The 27280-nt window shown below is 39.5% G+C and overlaps 2 protein-coding genes across 12 annotated transcripts in view; one reads left to right on the forward strand and one right to left on the reverse strand.

Annotated features, from left to right (window-relative positions):
- Cept1 (choline/ethanolamine phosphotransferase 1) overlaps positions 1-17369 on the reverse strand; it is a 41976-nt gene extending 24607 nt beyond the window's left edge. For 3 of the 9 annotated variants that reach the window (XM_006233116.4, XM_006233117.5, XM_039102419.2), the window contains exons 1-3: positions 16695-16829; positions 8180-8586; positions 2058-2205 (exon numbers count right to left, since the gene is read on the reverse strand). In XM_006233116.4, coding sequence (XP_006233178.1) covers positions 2058-2205; positions 8180-8518 — 487 coding nt within the window. In that variant the 5' untranslated portion in view covers positions 8519-8586; positions 16695-16829. Of the gene's footprint in view, positions 1-2057; positions 2206-8179; positions 8587-16388; positions 16598-16694; positions 16830-17089 lie in introns of those variants that run through there. The other 6 variants (XM_017590924.3, XM_063281917.1, XM_006233118.5 and 3 more) reach the window with 5 other exon arrangements.
- Dram2 (DNA damage regulated autophagy modulator 2) overlaps positions 16991-27280 on the forward strand; it is a 28594-nt gene continuing 18304 nt past the window's right edge. For 2 of the 3 annotated variants that reach the window (XM_006233123.5, XM_063282175.1), the window contains exon 1: positions 25573-25708. In XM_006233123.5, the coding sequence (XP_006233185.1) occupies positions 25578-25708 (131 nt within the window). In that variant the 5' untranslated portion in view covers positions 25573-25577. Of the gene's footprint in view, positions 17132-19223; positions 19286-20556; positions 20688-25563; positions 25709-27280 lie in introns of those variants that run through there. The other variant, NM_001025018.1, reaches the window with a different exon arrangement.

Consider the following 27280-nt stretch of genomic DNA (forward strand, 5'->3'; position numbering starts at 1 on the left):
GAGCTGAAAATCACTTCAGATGAGACAAGGATGATCTCCTTTCAGTTACGTGATATTTACGCAATTTTTACACCATAATTTCAATGTCTTATTTCATTTCACATTTTCATGACTTTTAGATCACTAAGCTGGAGCAAAGTTCTTCAAAGCAGTAAGACACTTTGACGTGCTTCTAAGAATTCTCCCTAGAGAGTAGTACTGAGGAGTAAAAGTTCTCAGGGTGCTGCAGCTGCTATCAAGCACACACCTATCTCAGCACTCAGGAAACTGAGGCAGGGAGAGTTCAAAGCCAGCCTTAGTTACACGGGGAGGTCACTTCTCAAAAAATGAAATAAAATACAAACAGGGACTTTAGAGATGGTTCAGTGGTCACAACCTCGAGGCAGGGGTCTGATTTTCAATTCTGGCATCTGAAAGCAGCCGTACAGGGCTACACACACACACACACACACACACACACACACACACACACACACACACACACACACGATTTAGAACACAAAACAGGCAAACACCACCTCCCAAGAAAAGCATAAGCCACTTAAGCAGAGAGTCAGAAACCAAACAAAAAAAAAATAGACTAGAAAACAAAAAACAAAAATAGACAAGCTTCAAGAGTAGAAAACTGTTTTTCTTACTTAGCAGGTATATGTCTCATATATAGGGAAAAGACTTCCTATTGGTTTGAAACTCAAACTACAATGTGAAATGACTGTCATTTCAACTTTCAAAAATAAGATACTTGGCATCTTACAGCTTTCTCATTAAATTCTAATGGTCTTTCAAGTTACCTAACTAGTTTTCACTCAGTGAAAGTTGGAGTTTTCCTTAATCCGACTTACTTAGCTGCTTTTCTTCCTTTAACAAGCAGGCTACCATCAGAACACAATAAAGTAATGATTTTCATATGCAAATCTGGACCCGAGACATAAAACATGCAAATAAAAAATATTTTAAATGCCATGCCAACTGGTACACCGACTGAAGAATAAAGGTAAAATAAGGAGGGAGAGACTTCTGTTAGGAATACTAGTTAGGAATTCATTCTTTCTTTGTGATTTGGGAGAGGATCTTATTAAGTAGTTCGGGCTGGCCCACTGCTTGCATACAGCTCATGCTGACCTTGTACTTATGCAGTCTCTACAGTAGCTTCTCGGGGACAGGACTGTTAGTGTACATCACAATGCTCACCTAATTTCATTTATGATTTCTTTCTCTAAAAACACACTCAAATATTATTTGAAAAATTTGCCACATACTATAAATACAGATATATCACCTACACTTCAACTCTGTTAACAAAAACCACTGCCAGCACTTTTTCTTCTAGCTTTTTAAAAAATTGTACAATAGGGTGTTTTGATGTGTGTACATATTGTGAATTAAGAAATTTAATCTGTGTGTCACCACTGTGGTGGAACACCTAAAATCTATCCTTAGTAAGTTAGCAACACACAGCACAGCATTTATTGTTAGCTGTAATCCTCGAGCTGCTTGTCACTTCTCCAGGCTTGATCATATCAGTCTTTATCCCAGCCCTTACTGCATATTTTAACTCAAGTGTGTAGTGTTCTCCTAACTATCTACACTTAGAATCCATTTACATACAAGGGCATGGACTAACAGTCATCCACTTTTGTGCTTTTACCTAAGACTATGGAATCTGTGATAATGACAATTACACTCTAATATTTTAAAAAGAAAAGGTCCTGGAACGGAGATGGCAGTAGAGGTAGCAGGCTTGCCTAGTGAGCATATGCAAGGCCCTGAGTGTGAACCCCAAGCACTGGAAAAAAAGAAAAAAAAAAACCAAAAAACAAAAATAAATAAATAAATAAATAAATAAATAAATAAAATAAAACAAACCAAGTAATTAAGTTTCCCAATAATGCCAACAATGAACAAGCACTAACCAGAACTATAAGTCTCCAAAAAACTCACTAAAATTTAATATAAAAATCATCTGCTTGAGAACTAACTAAATTTGTTTATTACAACACTGATTATCAAACTGTTTATATCAGTTAATAATTCTCAGCATTAAAAAGCAACAATACCTGTTGATAGTGAGTCACAGCCATGATCAAAAAGTTCTCCCAAAGGAGAGCTACTGTTAGTTCTTCTGGCCTGTTTCCCGTCTATAGCATCCAGTGACTGGTAAATGAAAAGGCCGCAAGCACAGGCGATGTAAGCCCACAGAGGTGCCTGTGGAGTAAGACAAGAGCAGCACTCAGACAGTCTCATTATCAGGTCTGGCTAAGTGTTTCTAACAACAGATATTTACTCTTCATTTCAACCACATTTACACGCGTGTACGTGTGTGTGCATGCTCCTGAGGCACGCACAGAACATGTGGAGGTCAGAGGTTCTCTTCTTCCGCCATGTGAGTTCAGGAATTAACTCAGGTCTTCAGGCGAAGCAGCTACTGCTTTTACCCACTGAGCCCATCTTGCCAGCCCAATTTTCTCCTCATTCTCTACAAGTATTCCTGGTTGAAAGTGTGGAAGAGATGACCGAAACACTAAATAATGAAGAATTGACTGACCCCTGAAGTAACTGCAATTGTTGCAGATTTAAATTCCCTGTTTTTAAGGGTGCCCATTAAATATAATAGATCCCCTGTATCTCTGAGTTCCCTAACCAGGGATTCAATCGGCCGAATTTCTAAAGTATAAAAATCTGCATCTATAACAAATACAGACAGACATTTTTCTTTTTAAAATAATTCCACACATAGCTACTTAAGAATACGGACACTATATTCAGCATTGCAAGTAACCCAGAGGTTCTTTACAGAACATGGAAGGGTACGTGGATTATATGCCTGCTACACAATTTTAGAGAAGGTACTTAAGCATCTCCAGACTTGGATTTCTGTGTGGAAGTTGTAGAATCAATACTTTACAAATATCAAAGGATGATTGTACTTTGCAGAAATTTTTCAGAACTTTCATGAGGGACTACACTGTCTCTTTTAAATTCTTCCCAGTATTTAATCAGCATGCTAGTCCTGCATGGTAGGACTACTTATAATTCTAGCATCTGGGAGGTGAAAGCAGGAGGATCAAACATTCAAGGCCAACATTGGCTACACAGTTATCATGGCCAGCATGGGCTTCTTTAGTCTGTCTTCATTTTTGTTGTTTTAAAATAGGGAACCACATAGCCTAGTCTATTCCCAAGCTCTCTATATAGACAAATATGGCCTTCAAATCCCTTTGCCTCTGCCTTCCAGATTCTGGGAATACAGACATAAATACCTGACCCAAAACTTCCTTATTATATGAATAAGGGTCTGATATATAGTCCAGGCTGCTGGAATCAAAACTATAGGAAGCAGAGGCTAGCCTAGAATTCCTGATTCTCCTCTTCTACCTCCCACTCCAGGACCTGGGATTACGGGAGTGTGTAATCATACCTGGGATTACGGGAGTGTGTAATCATACCTGGGATTACAGGAGTGTGTAATCAATCATACCTGGGATTACAGGAGTGTGTAATCATACCTGGGATTACAGGAGTGTGTAATCATACCTGGGATTACGGGAGTGTGTAATCAATCATACCTGGGATTACAGGAGTGTGTAATCATACCTGGGATTACGGGAGTGTGTAATCATACCTGGGATTACGGGAGTGTGTAATCAATCATACCTGGGATTACGGGAGTGTGTAATCATACCTGGGATTACGGGAGTGTGTAATCATACCTGGGATTACGGGAGTGTGTAATCAATCATACCTGGGATTACGGGAGTGTGTAATCATACCTGGGATTATGGGAGTGTGTAATCATACCTGGGATTACGGGAGTGTGTAATCATACCTGGGATTACGGGAGTGTGTAATCATACCTGGGATTATGGGAGTGTGTAATCATACCTGGGATTACGGGAGTGTGTAATCATACCTGGGATTACGGGAGTGTGTAATCAATCATACTGGAGATGCTGCCTAAACAATCAAAGCCACAAAAGAACTAGTACAGTTTCCCTTCATTTCATCAGGGAAATACTACGTTCAACAACATTAAACACATTTCTCACTTTTTCACTGCAGGACTTCTGGTGCCCAATATGGTGAATGCATACTGAGGATGTTTGAGAATAGCCAACAATAGAAATATTTTTCCCATTTTCTTTATCAAGAAACTTGTTTTTAATATGCTTTTACAAGGGTTCATAGAGAAACACCGGAACAAGGATGCTCTGGTTTGCAGAGGCCCTGAATCTTACTTATAGATACATCATTAAAGAATACCTTGTCTTTTCTTAAAAAATAAACCACTAATACTGATTTAAATGTTATGTATTTCTCTGTCTAGACTATGAATAAAATGTTATTATCACAGGATTTTCTTAGATAGTAGTTGTCCAGTTACATGCTATTAATATTTAAGAGTTATAAAATATTCAGTATATGCTATACTGGAAAAAGATTTTTTTCTCTGCGAGAAATCTATTTATAACTTAGTTTTTAAACAATAATGATCTCCCCTTAAACATTTTCTTGGTGTTCCAGACTTAACACTGAGGCTATAAAAAGGACCACACAGTACATACCTCTCTGAAGCCTGAGTTACAAATCCTGAAGTCAATACATTGTTTGTAACATGATGTGCATGTAAGCAGACTGAAATGGCCAAGGAACTCTTTGTGACTAAGGAGACCCTCTTTTGGACTCAGATCTATTATTCCTTCTTCCTGAAGGACTCAGCATCCTTTAGATACTATTGCACCAACACAGTAGCCATTAAATTAAGTAAAATCAGATAAAAAAATTAGTTCTTTACTTCTATTTTTAAATGCTCAAATCAAGTAGCTAAATACTACGTTAACCATACAAAGAACACTCCCACCACCACAAATATGCTACCAAATTGCTCTGCTTTGTAAAGATAAATAAAACACAGGACCTTCTTGGGGCCTACTTAGGATTTCAATGAGCTAGAGTGTTACTATGAAAACAGATGACTTCAACTATTAGTGTGTACACATCAGGAAAAAGCAGAATAACAATTATAAGCACAAAAAAAGTAGAGACTAAGGTTTTCTTTGTTTTTCTTTTCCTTCCTTTCTGTAGATCTGTAAAAACACCTAATATTTAATTACTTTTTCCTCATTCCCATCATTTTATAACTCTCGGAGTTTTTTTGTTTTGTTTTCAAAATAAGCCCCCTACTCCAAGTGTGGGCTCATATTAGTTAAAAGCCTGGCAAAGGAAAGCGCACACGTACCTGTCAGGTACTATTAACTCTGATAGGAATGTAAGAAAGTCAGTTTGCCAAATCTTGTAGAAATGCAAGGACAGTAAGAAAAGGTGGGTGTGATGGTTAATCTTTACTGTCAAAGTGACTGGATTTAGAATCGCCCTAGAAATACATTCCTGGGTATATCTATGAGGCTGTTTCCAAAAAGGTTAACTGAGGAGGGTAGACCAGATCCACCCTGGAAAATGGGTGGCACCATCCCAGCACTGGGATCCCACACTGAGAGGGAAAATAAAGAAAGGCGGCAGAGCAACAGCATCTATCTCTCTCTGCTTCCAGCCTGCAGATACGACGTGACCAGCTGCCTAGTGTGCCTGCCACCACTGCCTTTCCTGCTACTTTACAAGCTTCCTGCAAATCTGCAACTCAGTAAAACCCACTAGTAATGAGACAACTCAGCCTTAGTGTTCGTGTGTATAAGGCATGCAATACGGGCTGGAGAGATGGCTCAGAGGTTAAGAGCACTGGTTGCTCTTCCAGAGGACTCAATATCAACTCCCAGTATCCACATGGCAGCTCACAACTGTCTGTAACTCTAGTTCTAAAGGATCTGGCCCCTTTGTACAGACATGCAGGCAATATACCAACACACAGCTATAGAAGAAACATTATTAAAGTTCAAAGCACACATTGAACCTCACACACAACAATAGTGGGAGACTTCAACTTTCACCAGTAGATAGAACATGGAAACAGAAGCTAAACACAGACACAGTAAAAGTATTTTATTATTTTTAATTATGTGTATGTATATGCATCTATGTGTGGGTAAATGCATGTTAGTGCAAGTACTCGTGGAAGCCAGAGGACAAAGTTGGATCCCCTGTAGCTGGAAATGCAGGTGGTTATAAGCCACCAGATTTTAATTCTAAAAGCCTAACTGCAAGAATAATATCTCTCAACCCCTGAGTTACCTCTCTGGACCATAAAATATAAAACTAAATAACAGCAATAAAACAAAAGTCTAGTAGACAGATAGCACATGCTTATAATCATAGTTATAGAAGATCCTATCTCAAATTCAAAATTCTGTCACAAACAACAATGAAACCCCCAAACCAACAACAAAAGACACAAACAAAAGCTAAGCTACCCAGTTGATAAAATTTAAACACATTAGCAACTAACATAGCGAAGGGATATTTAGGTACCACACTTATAAATGAGGTCACCATTTCTATATGGAGAATTTGATTAACTTCCTTTTTGTATTTAAAGCATCTACCACTTTTCTTTTCCTAACAAAAACCAAGCCAGTTAAAGCGATTCAAACAGTGAACTTCATTTCTATTAGTATGATTGGTATCTAGACGCAGAGAGTTTGGAGGGAGGAAAAAGAAAAATGATGGAATTATATAATAATGTAAAGTGTTAAAAAAACAAAAGCTTAAAAAAGTCTTTAGCATAAAAATGTATAGAATGTTCATAACACATGTACACAGATCTTTCTGGTAAAATAGCTAAAAGAATCAGATACAATGAACTGAATCTCTTTTGGGGCTAAATTTATAGAATTTTGTTTTTAAAATATGGATAAACAAAATATAAAAAACTGAAGGTGGACTTAGATGTTTGTTCTATCATAGTATATATGATAGAAAAAATCAGGAATGGGAGGGAGTTTTGGGGAAGAAGTTATATACTTAACCTCTTTGACCAAATGAAACAATAATCAGCGTCTATCGACTGAGCATTCTATGCTAGACATTCTAGACACATTAATTTTCACAACACTACGAATAAGACTTAAATAAAGGGTTAGGCTTGGGTATCTTACTGCCATCCCAGAGATGACAGACTTATGGCAGAGAGAGCTGTGACTTAGTTTAATGTATCTTAAGCTGAGTCTAACAAGTATTTCTACCATGCAGCTACATTATTCCTTCCATGAAGAGAACTAAAAGAGTGCTGAAGTCATTTTTCACCTTGATGCTTCCTCACAGCAATTTTTAAAATTTCCCTGTGATCAGAGCATTTTCTATTCTGTACTCAAGTAAATCTAAATCACTTAAGAAAACTGCAAGAAAAATATCAGAGGAAACCAGGGTTACCTAGTGCATTCTGCAGTGTTTAATACATTACTAATGTTTTGAGCCACTCTTAAACCCTGATACTCTCTCTAGATGTGGTTTAGGATTATTAAAATCGTTCCATTGCAATCAACCACCTCCTTGCTGTTCCCTTATAAGGATACATAAACCTAGAGCAAATCCTTTGGAATCAGGAGTCCAGGTTTCAGATAAGCCCACATGAAGCAGCTCAAAGGACACGTGATGCCATTATACAACGTATTGGGTTTTGCTCTATAAGTATCCTGACTGAAATATAGCAAGCTATTTGAGAAAATAAGTCAGGCATGGTGGTGTATTTGTAATCTCAGCACAACATTGGAAGTTATGAAATCTGCACTCAACCTGACCTTTAGAGCAAAACTCTGTCTCCAAAAAGAAGAAATTAGAAATGTATCTACACACTCTGTATTAACCATGTTTCCACAATAAAAGAGGAATTAAAAGAAAAAAAAAAACTATGTAAGATGTACATGGAACAAATAGTCAGGACAGATTTGTCTTAAACTTAATACGAAGCACCACTTGCTTCCAACTCAGAACCTTTCTGTCTCAGCCTCCTTAGTGGTGTCTCAGGCATCTGATACCACACCTGGCTGAAAAAACACTTTTGAGAAGCCTTGCTTATAGTCATGCCATCTCAGATCCCCCTTCTTATGACTGTTAAACAACAGTAGTATATAAAGGAAGGACAGCTTATGCAATTCATTGAAGTCGTTATAGGATATTGAAAATAGTTATCAAATATCCAAGAGAATATTTTGTCTTTATATAAAATGATCTAAGAATCCCAATTACAATGTTTCTGGACTATAACAAACATTACTGTTGTTACTCTTACCTGCTCTGTAGCTGTAGGGCAGTAGAAGACTAACAAAATAGTTGTACAGATATTTATTGATAGTCCAATGATGGTGATGAGATTTGGGGCAATCCATGAGGGTACTCTTCCAACTAGCCATTCCCAGTATCCTTGCATTAAGGGCTCGAGAAGGGACCGTCCAGCACTCTGATACCTGTGTTCTTCTAGCCGTTTTAATTGGTGTCTTGACAGTGGTGGTGTCGGTAACTGAAACAATTTATTTAATATACACCCTGTAGTACTCATATGCCCGAAGCCCACAGGGGACTCTGGGTGAGAATCTCCACATCGTTTCCTTGTTGACCGATGCCCACTCATGGGTCTTGGTTTTCTTCTACTTGGAGACAATGACTTATCTTGTTTGGTAGCCTTCTGTGGCTATTTACCTGGGATTGGGTGAGATATACAACCAGTAAATCAACATTAAAAAGTCAGCAAAACAGAACTAACACCAAACAGGAAGCTAGTGTAGGGGTCTAACTTTAGTTCTAGCCCTTAGTAAGAAATATATAAACTTCCTTTAAATGAAGTTATGGGACTCTAATAGTCATACACTTCCATACTTATAGATTATCTGATTCTGCAGCTCACATTCCAACTTACACTGCTTCTAGTTAACAATGAGATCAAATGCTGGAAACAGGCTAGTTACATTACACACAGATGCACACACACATACACGTGTATGGAAAAGGAGGTGACAACTTAGCACATTAATATCAAATGAATAACAACTAAAATGATTTTACATGCATCTGCACGTGTGCTTGTGTGTGTGTGTGTGTGTGCGCATGTGTGCTTGCATGTGTGTGTGTGTGCGCGCGCGCATGTGTGTGTGCGTGTGTGTGTGCGCGCACATGTGTGTGTGTGTGTGCGCGCGCACATGTGTGTGTGCGTGTGTGTGCGCGCGCGTGTGTGTGTGTGTGTGTGCGCGCGCGCACATGTGTGTGTGCGTGTGTGTGTGTATTTCTGAGGATTAGACCCAGGGACTTGTACATGTAAGAAAGTGCTCTACCACTAAGTTACAACACTGTCCCCTTAAACTACACTTTTTTAAATGATCATAGATAATATTTATTAAACACCTATATCCTGCAAATTAAGAACCCTTAATAAATTAGTAAATTTCATCCTCACAACAACTCTAGAAGTGTGGGAGTATATATGCTAATCATCCTAATTTTTACAGAACAAAGAAACTAAGGCACAGAGACTAATTAACATTTTTCAAGTCACATAGTTGTTAAGCGATTGTCAAACAAACATAATAAATCCACTAAAGCTAAATCCAAAGATGAAAGTTTTACTGGTGGAAAGGGATACATATGGTATTATAGGTGAAACTACCAGAAAGTTACAAGAACAGCACTATATACACATGTGACTATATATATATATATATATATATATATATATATATATATATCACTATATATACAGGTGACATGATGAAGTCCAGTAGTAAGAAAACAAAGGAAAGTGAACTGGGTGTCAGCCATAAGGACCTTTACGTACTTATTCCTTGAAGTGCTGCACTTGAATTAGAAGGCTAGAGACAACATAATTATAACTAAGCATATAAGAAAATAATTATAGGAGTCCTTTCAATATTAATAGGACAGTTCTATATTTATTAATCATAATGGACAAAAGAGAAAGAACAATTACAAATTAGCTCATGATCTGAATGATTTTAAGTGCTTATATTAAGGGCAAAAAAATGTTAATAAAAATGATAGTCAGGTCTACCAGTAATTTCTATTTTAAAAGGAAGAATCAACAGAAAGTTCTTAGAGATTGAATGTAAGAGATGGAAGAGAAGAAAACAGTCAGCAGCTAGACAACTTATGTCTAGAGAACTAGCTGGAAAGTTTCTAATTTGTCATCTTTTGGGTTGAGGGATGACAGGGGAGCCAGGAACAAGGTCAGCAAGGGAAGGAATACACGCAAACTTCCTTTTGGAAGTGCTAGGTATTAAACTCAGAGCCTCCTATTTAATAAGCAATCCTTCCACTGTTCAGGATATACCCTTAGTCTAAGAGGTTTTGTTTTACTCTGTTTTTAAAGTGGGATTTCATTATTCTGGTGCAACAGTGGCACAAGTGTTGTAGTAGTAACCAACCACTCTCTTACTAAATCTAAGGTCCATTCCAGGCGATGCTTGATATTGCTAAGGTGGCCAAGAACCTAAGACTAGGTAGGCCATGGGCACCAGGAAAAACAAAATACTATTTTTCTAATAAAGCAGTGGTTTAGGTCTGTGGGTCTCAACCCCTTTGGGGTTGAATGACTCTTATACAGAGGTCACGGAAGACTATGGAAAAAACACACATACTTATTTTATTATAATTCACAACAGTAACAAAATTAGTTAGGAAATAGCAACAAGAATAATTTTATGGTTGGGGGTCACTACAACATGATAAACTATATTAAACAGTTATAGCATCAGGAAGGTTGAAAATCACTGTGTTACACGAACGTATCAATAAAATGATTCCTAATGACATTCTGCTATATTCATAGATCAGTGCTTTGCTCAGCCATCACCAAAGAAACTTCTTTTTGCAGCAGATGCGAATTAATACAAAAATCCACACTGAGCAACATGCAGAGTGTAAGATATTTGGAGCACTCCATCCTAAGTGGGATGGGTACAATGAAAACAATGTCCTCCAGATACAACAGAACTGATGCATGTATGGATCCACAGTGACTGTGACAGCACATACAGCCCTGCACAGATTCAAGCCAGATAGGATCCCAGCACTAAAAGGTGGCCATGACGGCCATCCATAGCCAAGAAGCTATCTGCAACTGATACCCGCTTGCAAAGGAAAAAATTAGTTTTCTCTGATGCATCTCACTGGATATATTAACTACCTAGACCCAGGAGTAATTGGTCAAGACAAAATGAATAGTGTTTTTGTAGACATTTTGTCTTATTAAGCTTTGTTTGGACATGTTTTGTCAAATTGGCCTTGTATTTGCATATTTTGGTTTCTAATTTAGTAGTTTTATGGATTTTATTTATTTTTTTGTTTGTATGTGTGAGTTTTGTGAGTTTTTGTGTTTTTAAAAAGAGAGAAAGACCCTGGAGTTGGGTGAGTGGAGATAATCTGGGAGGAGTTGGGGGAGGGGGAAAGTTGGGAGTACGAAAGTATATAGTATGAAAAAATTTTTTCAATTAAGAAAAAGATAGTATCTTGTTATGTTTATCTAGGTCAGTTGGCCTTGAATACTTGCACACATGCTTTCTTGTCTCAGCCTCCAAAGTAGATGGGACCACAGGTGCATGCCATTATGCCCAGCAATACACATGGTGTTTAGTTTGAGATGATGTTTTCAGTGAGATCAAAAGACTAGTTCAGGTGAGAGATATAATTTCACTTAAAGCAAAGTATAAAAACTAGAAGACAGAGAGTTCTTGAAGGGATTAAATATTAAGAGAAGAAGAATAAAGAATCGCATGAGGAACCCATCATTACCGAATAAGAGGAGTATAGTACAAGATTAAGGACAAAACAAAGCAAGGATAATCTTGACAATCTTGACAGAACTATAATGACAGCGGCAACAAACCAACCACACCAAGAGGTATACTGTGGTCTTCTGGTTTAAAACTATCAGAAAGCAATATGAAGTTCCCAGAAATAGTGCACAATGGTAATTTATAATGTGATCTGGGATCTCATGTATCTTAACAATGGAACTAGTCAGTTGTCCTCCCCATTCCCTTTTTGTTGACAAGAACCAGTTTATTCAGCCTTGGCAGGGTAGTCCTGAGAACAGTAGGTTCTGCCTTATAATGGGGAAATATGGCATAAAGCCTTATAATAAAGGAAGGGACTAAGGCAAAAAGGTGGAAAAAATTGAAAGTAGTTGTGGCAGACAGCAAGAACTCCCTTGCACTGAATACAATGTTAATGTCACATAGAGAGCAGGGTCCCTTCTCTCTCTCTCTCTCTCTCTCTCTCTCTCTCTCTCTCTCTCTCTTTACACACACACACACACACACACACACACACACACACACACACACACACTCCAAAAACTTACTTATATGTCTAAAATCTCTGCCAATCACGTATCTCTATCTTTGGTTTAAAAAAAGTTAAACAAATTTCCAAAAAAAAATCATCAGAGATTTAAACAACTAAGGTGCTGTGCTACACTAAAGTTTAAATAATGTTTAAAAGCAAACAACTATATTATCACTTTAGATTGAAAGACAGACTAACAAACACCTTTAGGAGTTTAATTCTCTCCTCTCCCCTCATATTCTAAGATAGGATTTCACTGTGCATGCCCAGGCTGGCCTAGAATTTGCTAGTTCCAAGCTGACCTGGAACTTTTAATGCTCCAGTCTCAGCCTCCTGTGTGCTAGTATTATAGGTACCTGTCATCAAATATGGTTATAGTAATCAATTTTTCTATAATTAAAGTGGATGATACCTTTTTTGTATTTGGCAATCTGTAGTCAGCTCTTATGGAATTCCTCTAGAAATAAAAGTTTAGCTGGTTCCATTTTTATTTTGTTGTCTCAGTCTGTTTCATTCTCATATTGTTTGTTATTTTGTTAAAGGCAGTACACAGAGGGTACTAGCCTATTTTAGCACTGAATAGCTACAAGCAACTGATCCTAATGGTTTTAAATTTAAGCATTTGGCAGGACTAGCTGACAAACTGATAGGACTAGCTGACGAACTGATACTTTCCTTTTAAGTTTTTCCTCTCCTGACCTAATTTCTTTTAACCTTTTATTGTTCATTGAAAAAAATACATTGTTGAAAATTTGTTTCTGATCTAGCCATTATGCAAACCATACATTTTAAAATCAATGAGTTTTTGAACATTTCAATCTGGCAACATTGTCTCTCTGTACATCTACTAGTAACAGCACTGTGAACATGAATTCAGGCACAAGCACCCTGACATACTGATGACTGCTTTACTTTCAACTCATGTCAGCAGCCAGAGAAGTTGCTGACACTGCTCCAGGTCATCTCCACCTTTCCTTCTGCAATCCCATAGGAGAGGAGCTAGTGACAAGGGAAAACAACAATAAACCATGGATATCTGAATTTTACCAAATTGAAAAGCTAATGCATGCCAAAGGAGCAGACAGCAGCAAACGGAAGCTTAGAAGAGGAAGAATAAAGAGTGTGAGAATGGAAATTTGGAAGATATTACAAATATTAACAAAAGTTATCTCAACTGGTTGAAATTTTGTGTGTGGAATCAGGCCTATGTTTAACAAGGTATGCACAAAATATCTTTCCTTACTACATAAGAAATTAAAATCAAACAAGATAAAAGTTAAAGATAACCCAGCAAAGTACAAGTTATTGCTGATAGCCTAGAAGCATACCAGTCAGGGTAGTGTTTATGAGAGGAGAGTTCTAAGTTCCAAATGTGCCTACTATACAAGACAGGCATGGCCAAGCTCCCACACCCAGCACGTACTAAATCCCAGGAGGCAAGCAGTAACACCACACAGCACGGCAGATACTATACAGAAAATAAAGTGCTGAGACAGAAAAGAGTTGGAAGAACACATTTTAAACAGGGATGGAACCAAAAAAGGAACTTTTCTACCCCTCTCGGAAGAAAAGAGGGAACTAGGTATTTTAAGAGCAATATGAAGAATAGTCCAAGAAGTGGAGAATGAGACAGTAAAGTGTGCCTTATTCAGGTACCTAAGAAATTACAAAGGCAGAACAAAAGTAAAACCAGATAGGGAAATGAAGTGTGAAGCATCACTGAATGCAGAGGTTCACAGGCTGTGGTTAAGCACTGGGATTTTACTTAGATTGAATGGAAATTTACCAATGAGCTTGTACAAAGCCTACAATCTTAGAGTACAGCCTGTTAACTGAGAACAGGCTTTCATAATTATGAAAGCAATTTTAAACTGAAAAAAAAAAAAACTGGCTGCCTGTGGAAATTCAGTTTACACTATTGACCAGTGTGGTAACCTTTCCACTTGTACTCGGTAAACACCCTCCCTCCTGCTACAACCTGACTCTAGTGCTCTACTTTTCTGTGGCCCTTATCTTACTTTGAAGGTTTTCTGTTTGTAGGACTTGATTTTGTCTTTACCCCTAACAGGGTTCTTTAAGTTCCAAGACCATGGGCCCATTCCTGTTAACATTCTTTCCCCCACAATAATCCCATACCATCAGTGACATGTAAAAGAGCACTTGGTTATTCTAGACCTAGAAAGAGATCCCATTTTACACTCTTAAAAAATGCAAACAGGTGTGTGAGTCCGGGTGAGTGGGTCTTGTCCTCAACTAAGTTATAGTATGTACCACCCAATAAACTTTTTGGAGGCATAAAGGGGCCATTATCTGACAAAAGCATTTTCCTATTAGGCATGGATATATATGTTTGACAAAGAAACAATAGTTAATGGATACATTTACTAAAATCCATCAATTTCTAAGTTTTCAAGTCTCCCATGAAGAACACAGGTTAACAGTGTCTGACCCACCTTATTTCTGTCACGGATGGTGGGTGGGGGTGGGTATGAGGGAGATGGGAGCATCTGACAAATATCACATTTAAAACAGAAACAGAAAACTCAACTGCTGAGCAGACCATAAACTTACACAATATCCAACTTGTGTGAAGTTCTAGAACTTCCCTTCTGCCCCACCCCCACGGCCCCCACCCATGTACAAGGGTGCCAGGTTTTTATCAGCACTGATTCAGCAGTATGTTCGCAAGCTTTTCGGTGGGCCCCAGTTGTACACAGCTTTCTGACCTCTGCCACTACTACAGTAGAGTACTGATGGCGGAGATTATTAGGGAAGAGACCATAGAGGAAAAGAGAAAGAAAAACAGGAGCAAGAAAAGAAAGGCAATTAATAGGATCACAGGATTAAGTTCAGCATTATTTAACAAATGATACCTAAAATATGTTCGTCGGGGGGCGGGGAGGTGGAGTTTTTTTCTGTACTCAGAAGCAGACTGCACTGAGTAACACAGCTTAGATCTGGTGTTTTCTGTGTGAAATTGTGGGTTCCTTAAAGGAGGAAATAACTTTGGAGGGGGGACCAAAAGCCTGGAGCCATATTCATTTTTATGTTCTTTTTAAAAACAGTGCTGCATGGCCCTCAAAATGAACACCACCAGCATTTCTAGGCAGTTTAAAGAGCAAAATATGGCCAGGTCGTGGTGCACACCTTTGACCGCAGCACTCAGGAGGTAGAGAGAGGCAGGTGGATCCCGGAGTTGACAGAGTTCTGGTCTACACAGCAAGTACCAGAACAGCTCAGGACACATAAAGAAACTCTGTTTAGAAAAAAAGAAAAAGAAAAAAACAACCCAACCAACCAACAACAAAAACCACAAACAAACAACAACAAAATCAAAACATGTAGCTTAGAAAAGAAAGTGCTATGCGGTAAAGTGTAATTGGTAATGTGACAGTCAGATTTACTTAATTCGTTTCTTACAAGGGTTGCGTTGTAATGGCGAGCTGTACTGGGACTTCAGTTACTCTCAGCATAGAATAAATATGTGGCAAACTGCTTTTAAAGCTTCAAATCTTATCCAATGCCAATAGTTTTAAATTGGTAATGTTCCAAATGTCTTATACAGTATCCTTGCGTTTGAGCCAGTCAATTCAGCACACACATATCTCAACACATCCCTGACAGTTCTGGAGTAGAAAGGAGATATTCTAACAACTTACAAATTATACTTGTTGAAAACTGACAAGGGATTTGAGTATTGCTGTAATAGAGGTTGCCTGGTGAGTTAAAGAGTTTTAGCAAAGCCATATATTCAACGGCAATGATACAACACCGCAAAAACTGGTATCAAAATGCCAAGCACCGAGCTGGAAAACTCAAACTCGGTAAAATGTAAAGCTTGAGGTTCAGCCAAGCATTCCTGGGAACACAGGCAAACCCCAGCGATCTCCTTCTAAGAACGCGGCTGAAATAAAACTCTAGCTGGCAATCTCTGAGCCTGTCAATATGGGCTGAAATTTCTAGAAAAGTTGCCCAACAAGAATCGTGGCCCAAGCCAGGAAACATCACTACCGCCTCCCAAAAGGACAGCAAAGACCGCACAGGATGCTGCATGGTTCGTGGACTTGGCAACACCGGGCCAGGAGGGTGTGGACCCGCCAGGCAAGGTCGGTTCCGCGAAGCCAGCGCCCCAGCCCTCGGCTCACCGGGGGTTAGCCTGGGGTGCTCCCTCCCACGACCACGTCTCGCATACCACGCAGGCGCCCCTCCACCTCCGACTCCAGAGCCTTCGGGACAGCCAGCGTTGCCCCTCGTCGTCCCCACAACACCGCGCGCGAGGCCAACCAGCGCCAGCAAGGACGGCGTTCCCCTTCAGCTAGTCAGTCCGCAGCTACCCAGTTATGTCCAGCCCAGAGCCTCCTGCCCTCGCTCCGCTCCTCCCGGGAGAAAAGCGCCCCGCCACGTCCGCGACATCCCCGCCCATTCCCTAGGCCGGGCCCCCGCAGCCTTACCCCGAACCCAACAAGCACAAGCCTAGAAATAGCAACTCCGACTCCAGGCGACTGAGTGACTGATAGGCGGCAGCACGTTCACGACACTTTCACGATTGCCGTAAAGAGGGGGACTCAGAAAAGGCTGCGGCGCGCCTCCGAGCTACTCGGGAGCGCGCCCCGGGGCTCCGCCCAGACTTCTACTGTGGGCCTCTTCTGCACTTTGAGGCTGGAGCTGGCCGGTCCCGGACCGGAAAGAAGGTGAGTGGGAGGGAGGAAATAGCTGGCCTGGTGCCCAGCGTGTTGTCTCGTTGGGTGCTGTATCGAAGGGTGGTTCACAAGCTTAGAGCGAAGGCGCAACGCGAGTCCCCTTAGTCCCACCGGCGCGCGAACCACGCGAACCGCGGCAGCCTCACCTGGCTTCGTGAGCTTCTTGATGCACAGGATCTGAGTCGCCGGTAAGCTCCGGGAACCCACCGATCACCGGAGTTGACAACTAGACTGACGTCTCCGCGTCTAACTTTTTCTCTCTTTGATACCTCTACCACCAGCTTGTCCCAAGCGGTGCTTCGTGCCAAGCTTGGTGTCTCTTATATTTAGCTGGTGCCAGGCACAGTGAAGCTCTTGTACTACAAGATTTAGGGAGTGTGTGCAGGAGGTTGCTTTTGTTGAATCAGCTAAGGAAACCTTTGCCCTAATACACTTGGTCATCCCTGTGCCCTTATTTCTACTTGTTGGGGGCTGGGGAAGTTCAGCACTGAGATCAGTGGTGACCTTGTGTTTACACAGAGCTCAGTCTACACCCCTTGATTGTGTTTAAGGGAGTGGTCCCTAGTTGAAAGGAAATCCTAACAGCAGCATTCCTTTGAAAAGCACTGAGACAGGAGTAAGTTCTCCAGCTTTCTCAGTTTTAATTTATAAAGAAGTACCCAAATGCAACAAATTTGTGCTGCGGTATTAAATTTTAATTTCTCGGCTGTGTAACTAGATGCTATGAGATTAGCCATTGGAAAACGTTACATTTGTCAGAGGCCATATCAGGATTTGGGAAAATAGTCATTGTTATGCTTTGTCTGTAGCCTGCCTGATGCTTCAGTGTGCCTCTGAGAAAAGCCTGGGGCCACCTGTTCGTTCACTTGGAACATCCAGAGTTTACATTTTTATTATGCTTTGGTTGTTATTACTCAGAAGAAACAACATTAAAAAGTTAATTTTATTACCTGTGCCCTTTAAATGCTTGTGAAAAGAAATGTAACTGGATTTCTGACTCATAGAACTTCAAAGTAAGCAGAGAAGATGGGTGAAAGATGAAAAACGATTTGTTAAACACTCTTAGTGTTGTGTAAAGTTTTCTTATATTTTTTTAAAAGTAATTTTAAAGCTTTCCCTTTTTGGTTCTGGAAATTGAATTTAAGGCCTCTTATTTGCTATGCAAACATTTTTTAAAAGGGTTCTTGAATGTTTTGACCCATAAAATGGTTAACCATTACACTTATAACCTGCTTGGTCAGAAATTGCTCTCATACTTTAGTCTTTGGAGAGGAAGGTGCTGGACAGTTGACAGTCTTCCATATCTTCCTGTCTGCTTAGTTTCTCAGTTGGCTCTGGAAGACTATTTTAAGCCCTGCCTTGCATCTAAGCAAGGTTAAACAGTAAGAATCTTCAAAGCCTAAATATATACAACTATATCATATCTCAAAAAAATTCATAAACAGCTGTATATGGGTAGTTATGACTGGAATTTAAGAATCGTTATAATATTTTATATTTATTACAAAGAGAATACTGTATCTCAGAAATTTGCCTGAAACCCAATAATTAGAAAGGGATAATTATGGAATTAAAAGAAAAGATTCAGGTGTTAGCAGCCAGAATACAGCAAATACATAGGCTAATGCCAGCAGCAAACCACTGAACTGAGAACGGGACCCCCGTTGAAGGAATCAGAGAAAGGACTGGAAGAGCTTGAAGGGGCTCAAGACCCCATATGAACAACAATGCCAACCAACCAGAGCTTCCAGGGACTAAGCCACTACCCAAAGACTATACATGGACTGACCCTAGGCTCCAACCTCATAGGTAGCAATGAATATCCTAGTAAGAGCACCAGTGGAAGGGGAAGCCCTTGGTCCTGCTAAGACTGAACCCCCAGTGAACGTGAATGTTGGGGGGAGGATGGGGAGGGGAACACCCATAGAGAAGGGGAGGTGGAGGGGTTAGGGGAATGTTGACCTGAAAACCGGGAAAGGGAATAACAATCGAAATGTAAATAAGAAATACTCAAGTTAATAAAGAAAAGAAAAAGTTCAGGTGTTAGAGAAATGTATCTGCTGTGCCAAACAATAAGAAAATTAACTTCCTACAATTAAAACTTTCTAAAAATTATAGCTGGTAGGTCACTATTATAAAAGATCTCAAGCATCAGGTCCTTAAAGGAAACATTTTGCTCACAATGCTGCATTCAGGCCACAGATAGTGGCTAATATTTGTGTGCTGCTTAAAATCTTGAGATTGAAATGATAATATATTTTCTTTGTGAATCGGTTTCAGGATTTAAAAGGGAACCGGTTTGGACAGTTCTGAAGATTGACATTTTGGGACTCAGAACACAGGTAGTTTTCTTTCGCGTTGTGAAAAGGAGCCCAGACTTACTGACCACTTATGAAAGAACTTCACATCTACTATCTCATTTAGTATTTCAATAAACCTCACTGAAACAACTATTCTTTTAGATGGTTTAACAAATGAAGCTGGCGTTTTGAGATAGTTCAGCATGTACGATATTTACTGGCAACTCTGGTGACCTGAGTTCAATCCTTGGGACACACATAGTGGAAACTGATTCCTGGGTTTACACCCCCAACCTCCACTTGATCTCCCCACCCACTATACATATAAAACATATAAATAAATGTAATCTAAAAATACTGGACAATATTAAAGGCTACTATTGATTATATATCACCAGTGTATTAGGGTCTTTCCTCGATGTCTCTGTAACTTCTATAATAACTGTCTAGCAGGTCTGCTGGAACTTTTCTATGATAGGAAAATGACTGTACTTTGTCTAGTTGCTAGCCCCTAGACATCTGGCTTTTATTTACATAGGCTCTGGGTTGCACTGAACTATCCTTCCAGCCCTCTGCTATGTTTTGGATATTAAGGATTTAAAAGTAATTAACAGTAAAATGGGGAGGAGGCTCTCCTACTAGTAGTGGGATGAGCAAAATATTCCAAGCATACATTTTACCCAAATACCTAAATGCTGAATAGGTCATATTAGCTTTTTAAATGCCAAACACATTTTTCTGTGAAAGAAAGGGGAGTTCTTCAGCCAGGCATGGTGGCCCATGCCATAATCCAAGAACTTGGAGGTAAGACAGGATGATTTTAAGTTTTAGATACCTTAGACAGTAGTGTATTCTAAGCCAGCCTAGATGGTAAAAACATATCTCAACCTTCCATATCCTCCCAAAACAAAGAGAGGGAAATCCTCAAGGCTGGAAAGTCAGACAAGGAACTAAAGCAAGAGGAGTAACCTAGCTGTTCTTTGGAAGCATTTGGCTTATAACAAAAAGGAACAGTGAAGGACCAGAAATAGAATTCTGCCTCCTACTAGAACAGGGATATCTCCATCTCCTGGTTCGAGACAGTGTTTTTATGGATTAGGCAAAAAGTATCACATTTTCAGTAAGTACTATTTTCATAAGCTAAAAAGCAAACATTTTCTCTTAATTACGTACCTCCTTTCCTCTGAGCTACCTTTTCTCATGATGCCAGGATCTCAAGACTAAGCACAGTCTATGAATGGAGAGCCAGAAAATTCTCTCCCTCTCAGCAAAGCAAGATCCATTAAATATGTCTATTTTCTCCATATATCCAGGTGGTAAAATAAAGATACCATCAAGAACTGGACTCTATTTAAAGTCTTCCATCACTAATTCAAAGTTCAGACTCACAGTCTACATGCTCTGAGAAACTAGAAGCCAAGGAATTAACCTGAAGTTCACCCAGGTCAGTAATGTGTTAAAGTGCTCGGCAAAAACAGATACAGCTTCTTGAAATAATTCATCCTAAAGTCAGTCATTTCTCTCTCTCTCTCTCTCTCTCTCTCTCTCTCTCTCTCTCTCTCTCAATCTCTCTCTCTCTCTCTTCTCTCTCTGTGTGTGTACATATGTGTGTGCATGTGTGTGTGTGTGTGTGTGTGTGTGTGTCTGTGTGTATATGAATGCACATGCAGGTTCCTGTTCAAATGTATCATGGTACACATGTGGAGGTCAGAGAACGGCTTGTGGAAGTTAGTTTTCTCTTTCTACCATGTAGATAAAACAATTATTTGACATACATATAGTTTTGTCATTTATGAAAGATCATAGCAAATTTGAATGCTAAATGTAAATGTATAAATGTACTTTTCTAGTTATGCATTAAAGTTTAAATCATTGAATATTTGACACTTTAGGGCACTGGTTCTCAGTGTGAGTCTCAACCCCTTTGGGGTGAAAAGGACTCTTTCACAGGAGTCACCTAAGACCATTGGAAAACATAAATATTACATTATGATTCATAACAATAGCAAAATTATAGTTATGAAGTAGCAATGAAAATCATTTTATGGTTGGGGGTTTACCACAACATGAGGAATTGTATTAAAGGGCCACAGCATTAAGAAGGTTGAGAAGCATTGCTCTGGGGCATAAGGCATCCTGCTCCATGTTTCTCAGGGTTGATTATACTTTATCCTATTTATGCTGCTTTGCATAAATATGTGAGACAAAGTGGTAGAAGCTAATTTAAGACTATTTCATTTCCTAACAGTTTTTTCCTAGTACCAAACTGAAATCATTTAATGAGGGGTGTGTGTTTGTGTGTGTGTGTGTTTAATCAAATACTCTAACAGTTCAATCAAGATATACTACTTTGATTCTTAATTAAACCATTATAGTTAAAGAACAGAAAACATTGAATTAACACTAAAAACTGATTCCTAACACAATAGCTTTAAATCTGATATGAGATGTTTCAGGCAGTGTTCATTGATAAGTGGGTGTGCATGGTGCAAAGTGTACTTTGTATGGTCAGAGCCAACGCTGTACAGAAGTTGGGCAAAATAAGCCTAGGAAAACACCCTCAAGTATTTCTGGATTTGTTACACTGCTGAGTTTGGATTATTTTCTGATTATATGTCCAGAAATCATTTCCTCTTACTTTTATTCCTGTTAGTTTTCATAAACCCACATTCAGTTACATGACCCAGAGTTTAAGAAGCTAGTTTTTAGAATACAAATACAAGCTCATAGTTGGAAGCCATAAAACACATTCAAGGTATCTGGAAGGGTAGTTCAGTTTGTAGAGTGCTTACATGCAGGAAAACCTAAGTTGGGTAACTTGTATGATTAAACCGGATGTAATGGCTCATACCTATAATCCTGGTGCTTGACCAATGGAGACAAAAGGATCATGAGTTCAAAATCCTTCTGGACTGTATAGGGAGTTCTTGGTCAGTCTAGGCTTTAAAAATGTAGGTGTTTCTTGGTTTGGATTTTTATAGGTAACATAGCTTTGTCATTTTATTGAAGTTTATGGTCAACTTTGAATTGGTCTATACAAGTATAATGCATGGATTACTTTTGCATGCATAGGATGAGTCAGACTTGTCCCTTTTGTGTACATGATAGCCTTTGCTCTATTATATTGTCTTTACTTCTTTGCTAAATAAAGATTAAACAAGAAAGGAAGGAAAGAGAGAGAGCGTGGGGGGAGGGGAAGTATTGCAGAATAGATGCTGTCACATTACAGGTTTCTAAGAGTTAAGCTCTAAGAAAAAGCACATGAAAGACTTGACAGAACCAATAAATAATAGCTCTGAGTTCCTACAGTCTTGAGAGAAGAATTATTGGAATTAAAGTAGCATTGTTGAGCTGACTAAGGAAATGTACCCATCAGGATTATTCTTTCAGCAACCTACTATAGAGAAAGTGCCTGTCAGACATCGGCAAGGAATTGCCAAGAAGAATAAATAGATACATAAATGAAAATGTTAAGGACTGTTAGGAAATGGAAAAACCCTAGGACATTATGATAAGTGGGGCAGGAAATTACTTGAAACACGCTTATACTGGTAACTTTTTAGAACAAAGGAAAAGAAACTTACTTAGCACTATAAATATTCTTGTATTGCAACTTGTCATATGATTGAAGTAGACAACAAGTTAAAAGTGGCTGAGATTTCATTATTTGAGGAAGTCAGCCTGAGACAAAGAAGCAGAAGATTGTGAAGCAATATTCAAATACAAGGAATTTGATTTGGTATTTCCATAGTTGATGGGAAATACTAGAAACATTACTTTTAATTTTAAAATATTTATATTCTTAACAATTAAATTTCCGAAGAAAAAGTAAACAAATCTATTATTCACATTCTTGACTTGCTATTACATAATATCTTCACTCTGGAGTTTAAGGAGAAAGCAGCCTGTGACGTCTAGTTAGGTGGGTTTTTTTAAAAAACTCTTCATGTTGGAACCGGAAGTACAATAGTGATGAAAACAACTGTTTCTTGTTCTCCTAAAACTGAAGGTTTAACGAAGAAGGAAAACCGAGCAAGATACTACTGTTTAGTGTGATCGGTGCCCTTGTTGATGAAGGCTCCTGCTGGGAACAGCAAGGACACTGAGCTAGAGCCAGACTTGGAAAATGCATAGAGGATGGAGCTGGAGAGCTGACCTCTTCCAGAGGAAGAGATTTAGGTTCAGTTCCCAGCACCCATATGGCAGCTTGCAATCATTTAGCTGTAACTCCAGCTCCAGGGAATCTGACACCCTCTTCTGGCCTCCCACGGTGCCAGGACATGTGGTCCACAAACATGTATGTAGCATTAACACCCATACACATAAAAAAGTAACAACGTGTAGAAGAGCTGTGCGGGTGATGAGAGCCACATACATGGCAGGCAGCATGCTGCTCTGTGGTGTGCCTGCAGGTGCTGAGCCCATGCTCCTGTACAGTCGTATTCTTTTGACACTTTCAGTGCACTGAGCACCTTGAGGCCCAGATGGCTCCTTTTTGTACTATCCATGGACATATTACTCACAGGCAGGTCCAACAAGTAGTTCTCTCTGTGTGAGGAAATGAAAAAAGTTTCTCAAAGTAGCAGAGCAGCAATGGGTCAGTCATGAGAACCCAGATGTCGTGCAAATATTCCTCTACTTCCCCTTTGCCGTCAATGTTGCCTTTTGCAAACTCGATCTCTCTGTCTGTCTGTCTGTCTGTCTGTCTGTCTGTCTGTCTGTCTATCTATGTATCTATCTATGTATCTATCTATGTATCTATCTATGTATCTATCTATCTATCTATCTATCTATCTATCTATCTATCTATCTATCTATGTATCTATCTATCTATCTATCTATCTATCTATCTATCTATCTATCTATCTATCTATCTATCTATCTATCAACTTTCCGCTGCTTTTCAGGCTACTATAGATCACACAGTGGAAGCCACTGTGCTTGGCCTGAGTTACCAGCAGCCTGTCCTGCTTGTCGTCTTGTACGGTGCTGCCAGTCATTGTTCTGGATAAAGGAACTTAAGCAGTGACCAGGGTTAATCCCCCTGTGGTCTCATTACCATGGTTGTCCTGCACTTTTGTATTTTGGAGCCCTGTATCCTTTTCTGCCTTCTCCCTAGCATCTATAGTCACAACTCTAACTCTGTGGACCCTATCTTCTTGAGCAGCTGATATGGTTCAGTTGGTAGATAGCTTATCTATTACACCAGGAGCCTGCGTTTTATCTCCGGAACCACATCAACCAGAGTATGGTGTGGTACACACTTGGAACCCCAACAGTTAAGGTGGCCAGCCGGAATGCTTGAGATTTTGTTTCAGAGACAGACACAGAGAGAAAGAAAGATAGACAGACAGACAGACGGGGTGGGGGGAGGGGCAGAGTCAGGCCAGCTGAGACTGAGTTGGAAGAGTCGCTGACCTCAGGATTTCAAGGTTTTAGGATCATCTTGTCAGACAGAGTAAAAAAAGAACCTGGCTCCAAATACCACATTTCTTGTTACCACGAGGGCCTGGGTGAGAGGGTGTGGCCCTGAGACTCTGACCACTGAAACTGGCTCTGCTGCTGAATACACCACTCATCTACTGTAGCTCAAAGGCCTCACTCTCCCCATCCAGATCTCTCTCATGCTGGCACTGATGCCAGGGATTACAGGGATTCTCCACCACATCTTTTGATCATCTGATTGTGTCTTTTGAATTTTGAAAGAAACTGCATTACAGAGACATGATTGGTTAAGGCATGAAAATGTCAATCCTCCCCTTATGCCTCAGTCTTTCCATTAGTGGTGGCTAGATGTTATACTGCCCAGGCAGCTCATCAGCATATAAGGTACTTGCCAGTCCAGAGAGTACAAAGATTATAGTAGCTCCCTTCCCTACTAGGAAACAGAAGATCACACTCACTGATCTGGTAAATTGTGGACTGAGAATATTAGGGGCAAAAACTAGCTGTATTGGAAATATAAGGATATTTTTATTATCTGAATGACACATCATAATATCTCATTGACTTTCATTATTGTAATATAGACATGGCTTAAATTGTGTGTGTGTGTGTGTGTGTGCGTGTGCGTGTGTGTGCGTGTGCGTGTGCGTGCGTGTGCGTGTGTGTGTGTGTGTATTTATGTATGAAATGATAAGAAAGAAAGCAAGTTTCTGGCCATGGCCAGTAAGTGAGTCTTAGTTCTAAAACGTGAAGAGTGGAGCAGGGATATGGGGAGGATACTTGGAGGGTAAGATTACAAGTGTGGGGAGCGGATGGCTAGCATAGAGTGGAAAAACTTACCCACTGCTGTTTCTCATTTGTTTTTTCTACTTCAGAAGACCTGTCTGAAATGTGGTGGTTTCAGCAAGGCCTTAGCTTCCTTCCGTCGGCCCTTGTAATTTGGACATTTGCTACCTTTATATTCTCATATATCACTGCAATAACACTCCACCATGTTGACCCTGCATTGCCTTACATCAGGTCAGTGAAGTATATTGTTCATATAGAAGTAACCCCCACCTTCAGTACTGGGGACTGAACACAAGCCCAGGTAAGTGCTACTTATTGCCACCAAACTACTTTCCCCAGACCATGGAGAATCTGGCATTTCAATTTCCATTTAAAAATTCAAGTTTTTATACTGCTATTATAGGAGAGGAAACATAAAATAGAACTCGCAGTTGATTCTTTCTATGAGATAGAGAAATATGGGGACTGTAGAGTAACAGTCAGTTAGTTAAGAGAGTCTAACCTCTTAGTGTTTTTGTCTTGTAAATGAGTGCTTGAGCTTGCCTCAGAACCTGGAATTAGAATGACTTTCCTTGTAAAATTAAAAGTGCAGCAAACAATAGTAATGTTAGGAAGACATAGTAGTATTGGCAAATGTTTATTGATTTATTATGTAACAAGGTAATATTCTAAGTTTTCTTCATGCTTTAGGTAATCAAATCCTTGCATCATCCATGTTAGGTTGAGAAATCTATCCTCACTTAAGAAGAGTATCTGTAGTCATCTTTCTGTTACTGTCATATAGATCTAAAATAATCAACTTCTATCCTTTTATGTTGACTCTTCTGGCTCACTCCTGTAGTGGATTTAGATCATGATTGATTGGCCTATTGCTTTGAGCCTGGGACAGAGCACACATGATGGCAGTAGTACATAGAGAACAAACCACTCACCTTGTTACCAGAGAGCACAAGCAAGCAAGGGGGAGGCCAGAGGTTTGTAATTCCCTTTAAGTGTACATAGCCAATAACTTCAAGACCTCTTCTAGGCCTCACATCTTCAAAAGCCCACAACTACCTATACTGCTTCCCTATATGCTAAACCTCCAATACCTTCAGTATCTAAACCACAGAAGGAGTAAGGGCCTGAAACAGTATGTGATTTGCTCAGTGGTACAACTCAGTAAGTGGTGAACCAAGATTTGTACCTGCAAATTCTACTCTAGGGACTGTGTTCTTATTCTTCATGACCTACTGGCTAGATATTTCTGACAAAATAAATATCAACAGTTATATTTTTGAAAATTTAAAACTACCAACATTTTGATTATGAGTAATCAATAGCATGTACCGTGTTCATAACCACTTTTAAACTTTAGTCCTCTGAGTGTCTTTAGCCTGTACTGTATATGTACCACATGCATGCTTGGTCTCCTTGGAGACCGGATAAGAACATCCAAGCCTCTGGAACTGGAGTTAGAGGGTTGTAAGCAGCTAAGTGAGTACTGGGAACTAAGCCAGGTCCTTTGTAAGAGTGGCAAGTGCTATAACTGCTGAGCCATCGTCATCTTTTTAAGCTACAGAGGTAGGAGTGGTTATTGCAACAAACTTTTGGCAAGATGGTACTGCTTACAAACAGGAAGTCATTAGTCCTGACTCAGTCATTAAGAATGCTTCCTGTTGCATAGGGCCTATGTTGGGTTCCCTGTACTTACAGAGTGGCTCTTAATTCCCTGTAACTCCAGTTCCAGGGCAATTGATGCCTTATTCAGGCCCACACAGGAACACACACATAGTCATACATTAAAATTGAACAAATCTTTGA

The sequence above is a fragment of the Rattus norvegicus genome, chromosome 2, assembly GCF_036323735.1.
Source record: "Rattus norvegicus strain BN/NHsdMcwi chromosome 2, GRCr8, whole genome shotgun sequence".
Lineage (NCBI taxonomy): Eukaryota > Metazoa > Chordata > Mammalia > Rodentia > Muridae > Rattus > Rattus norvegicus.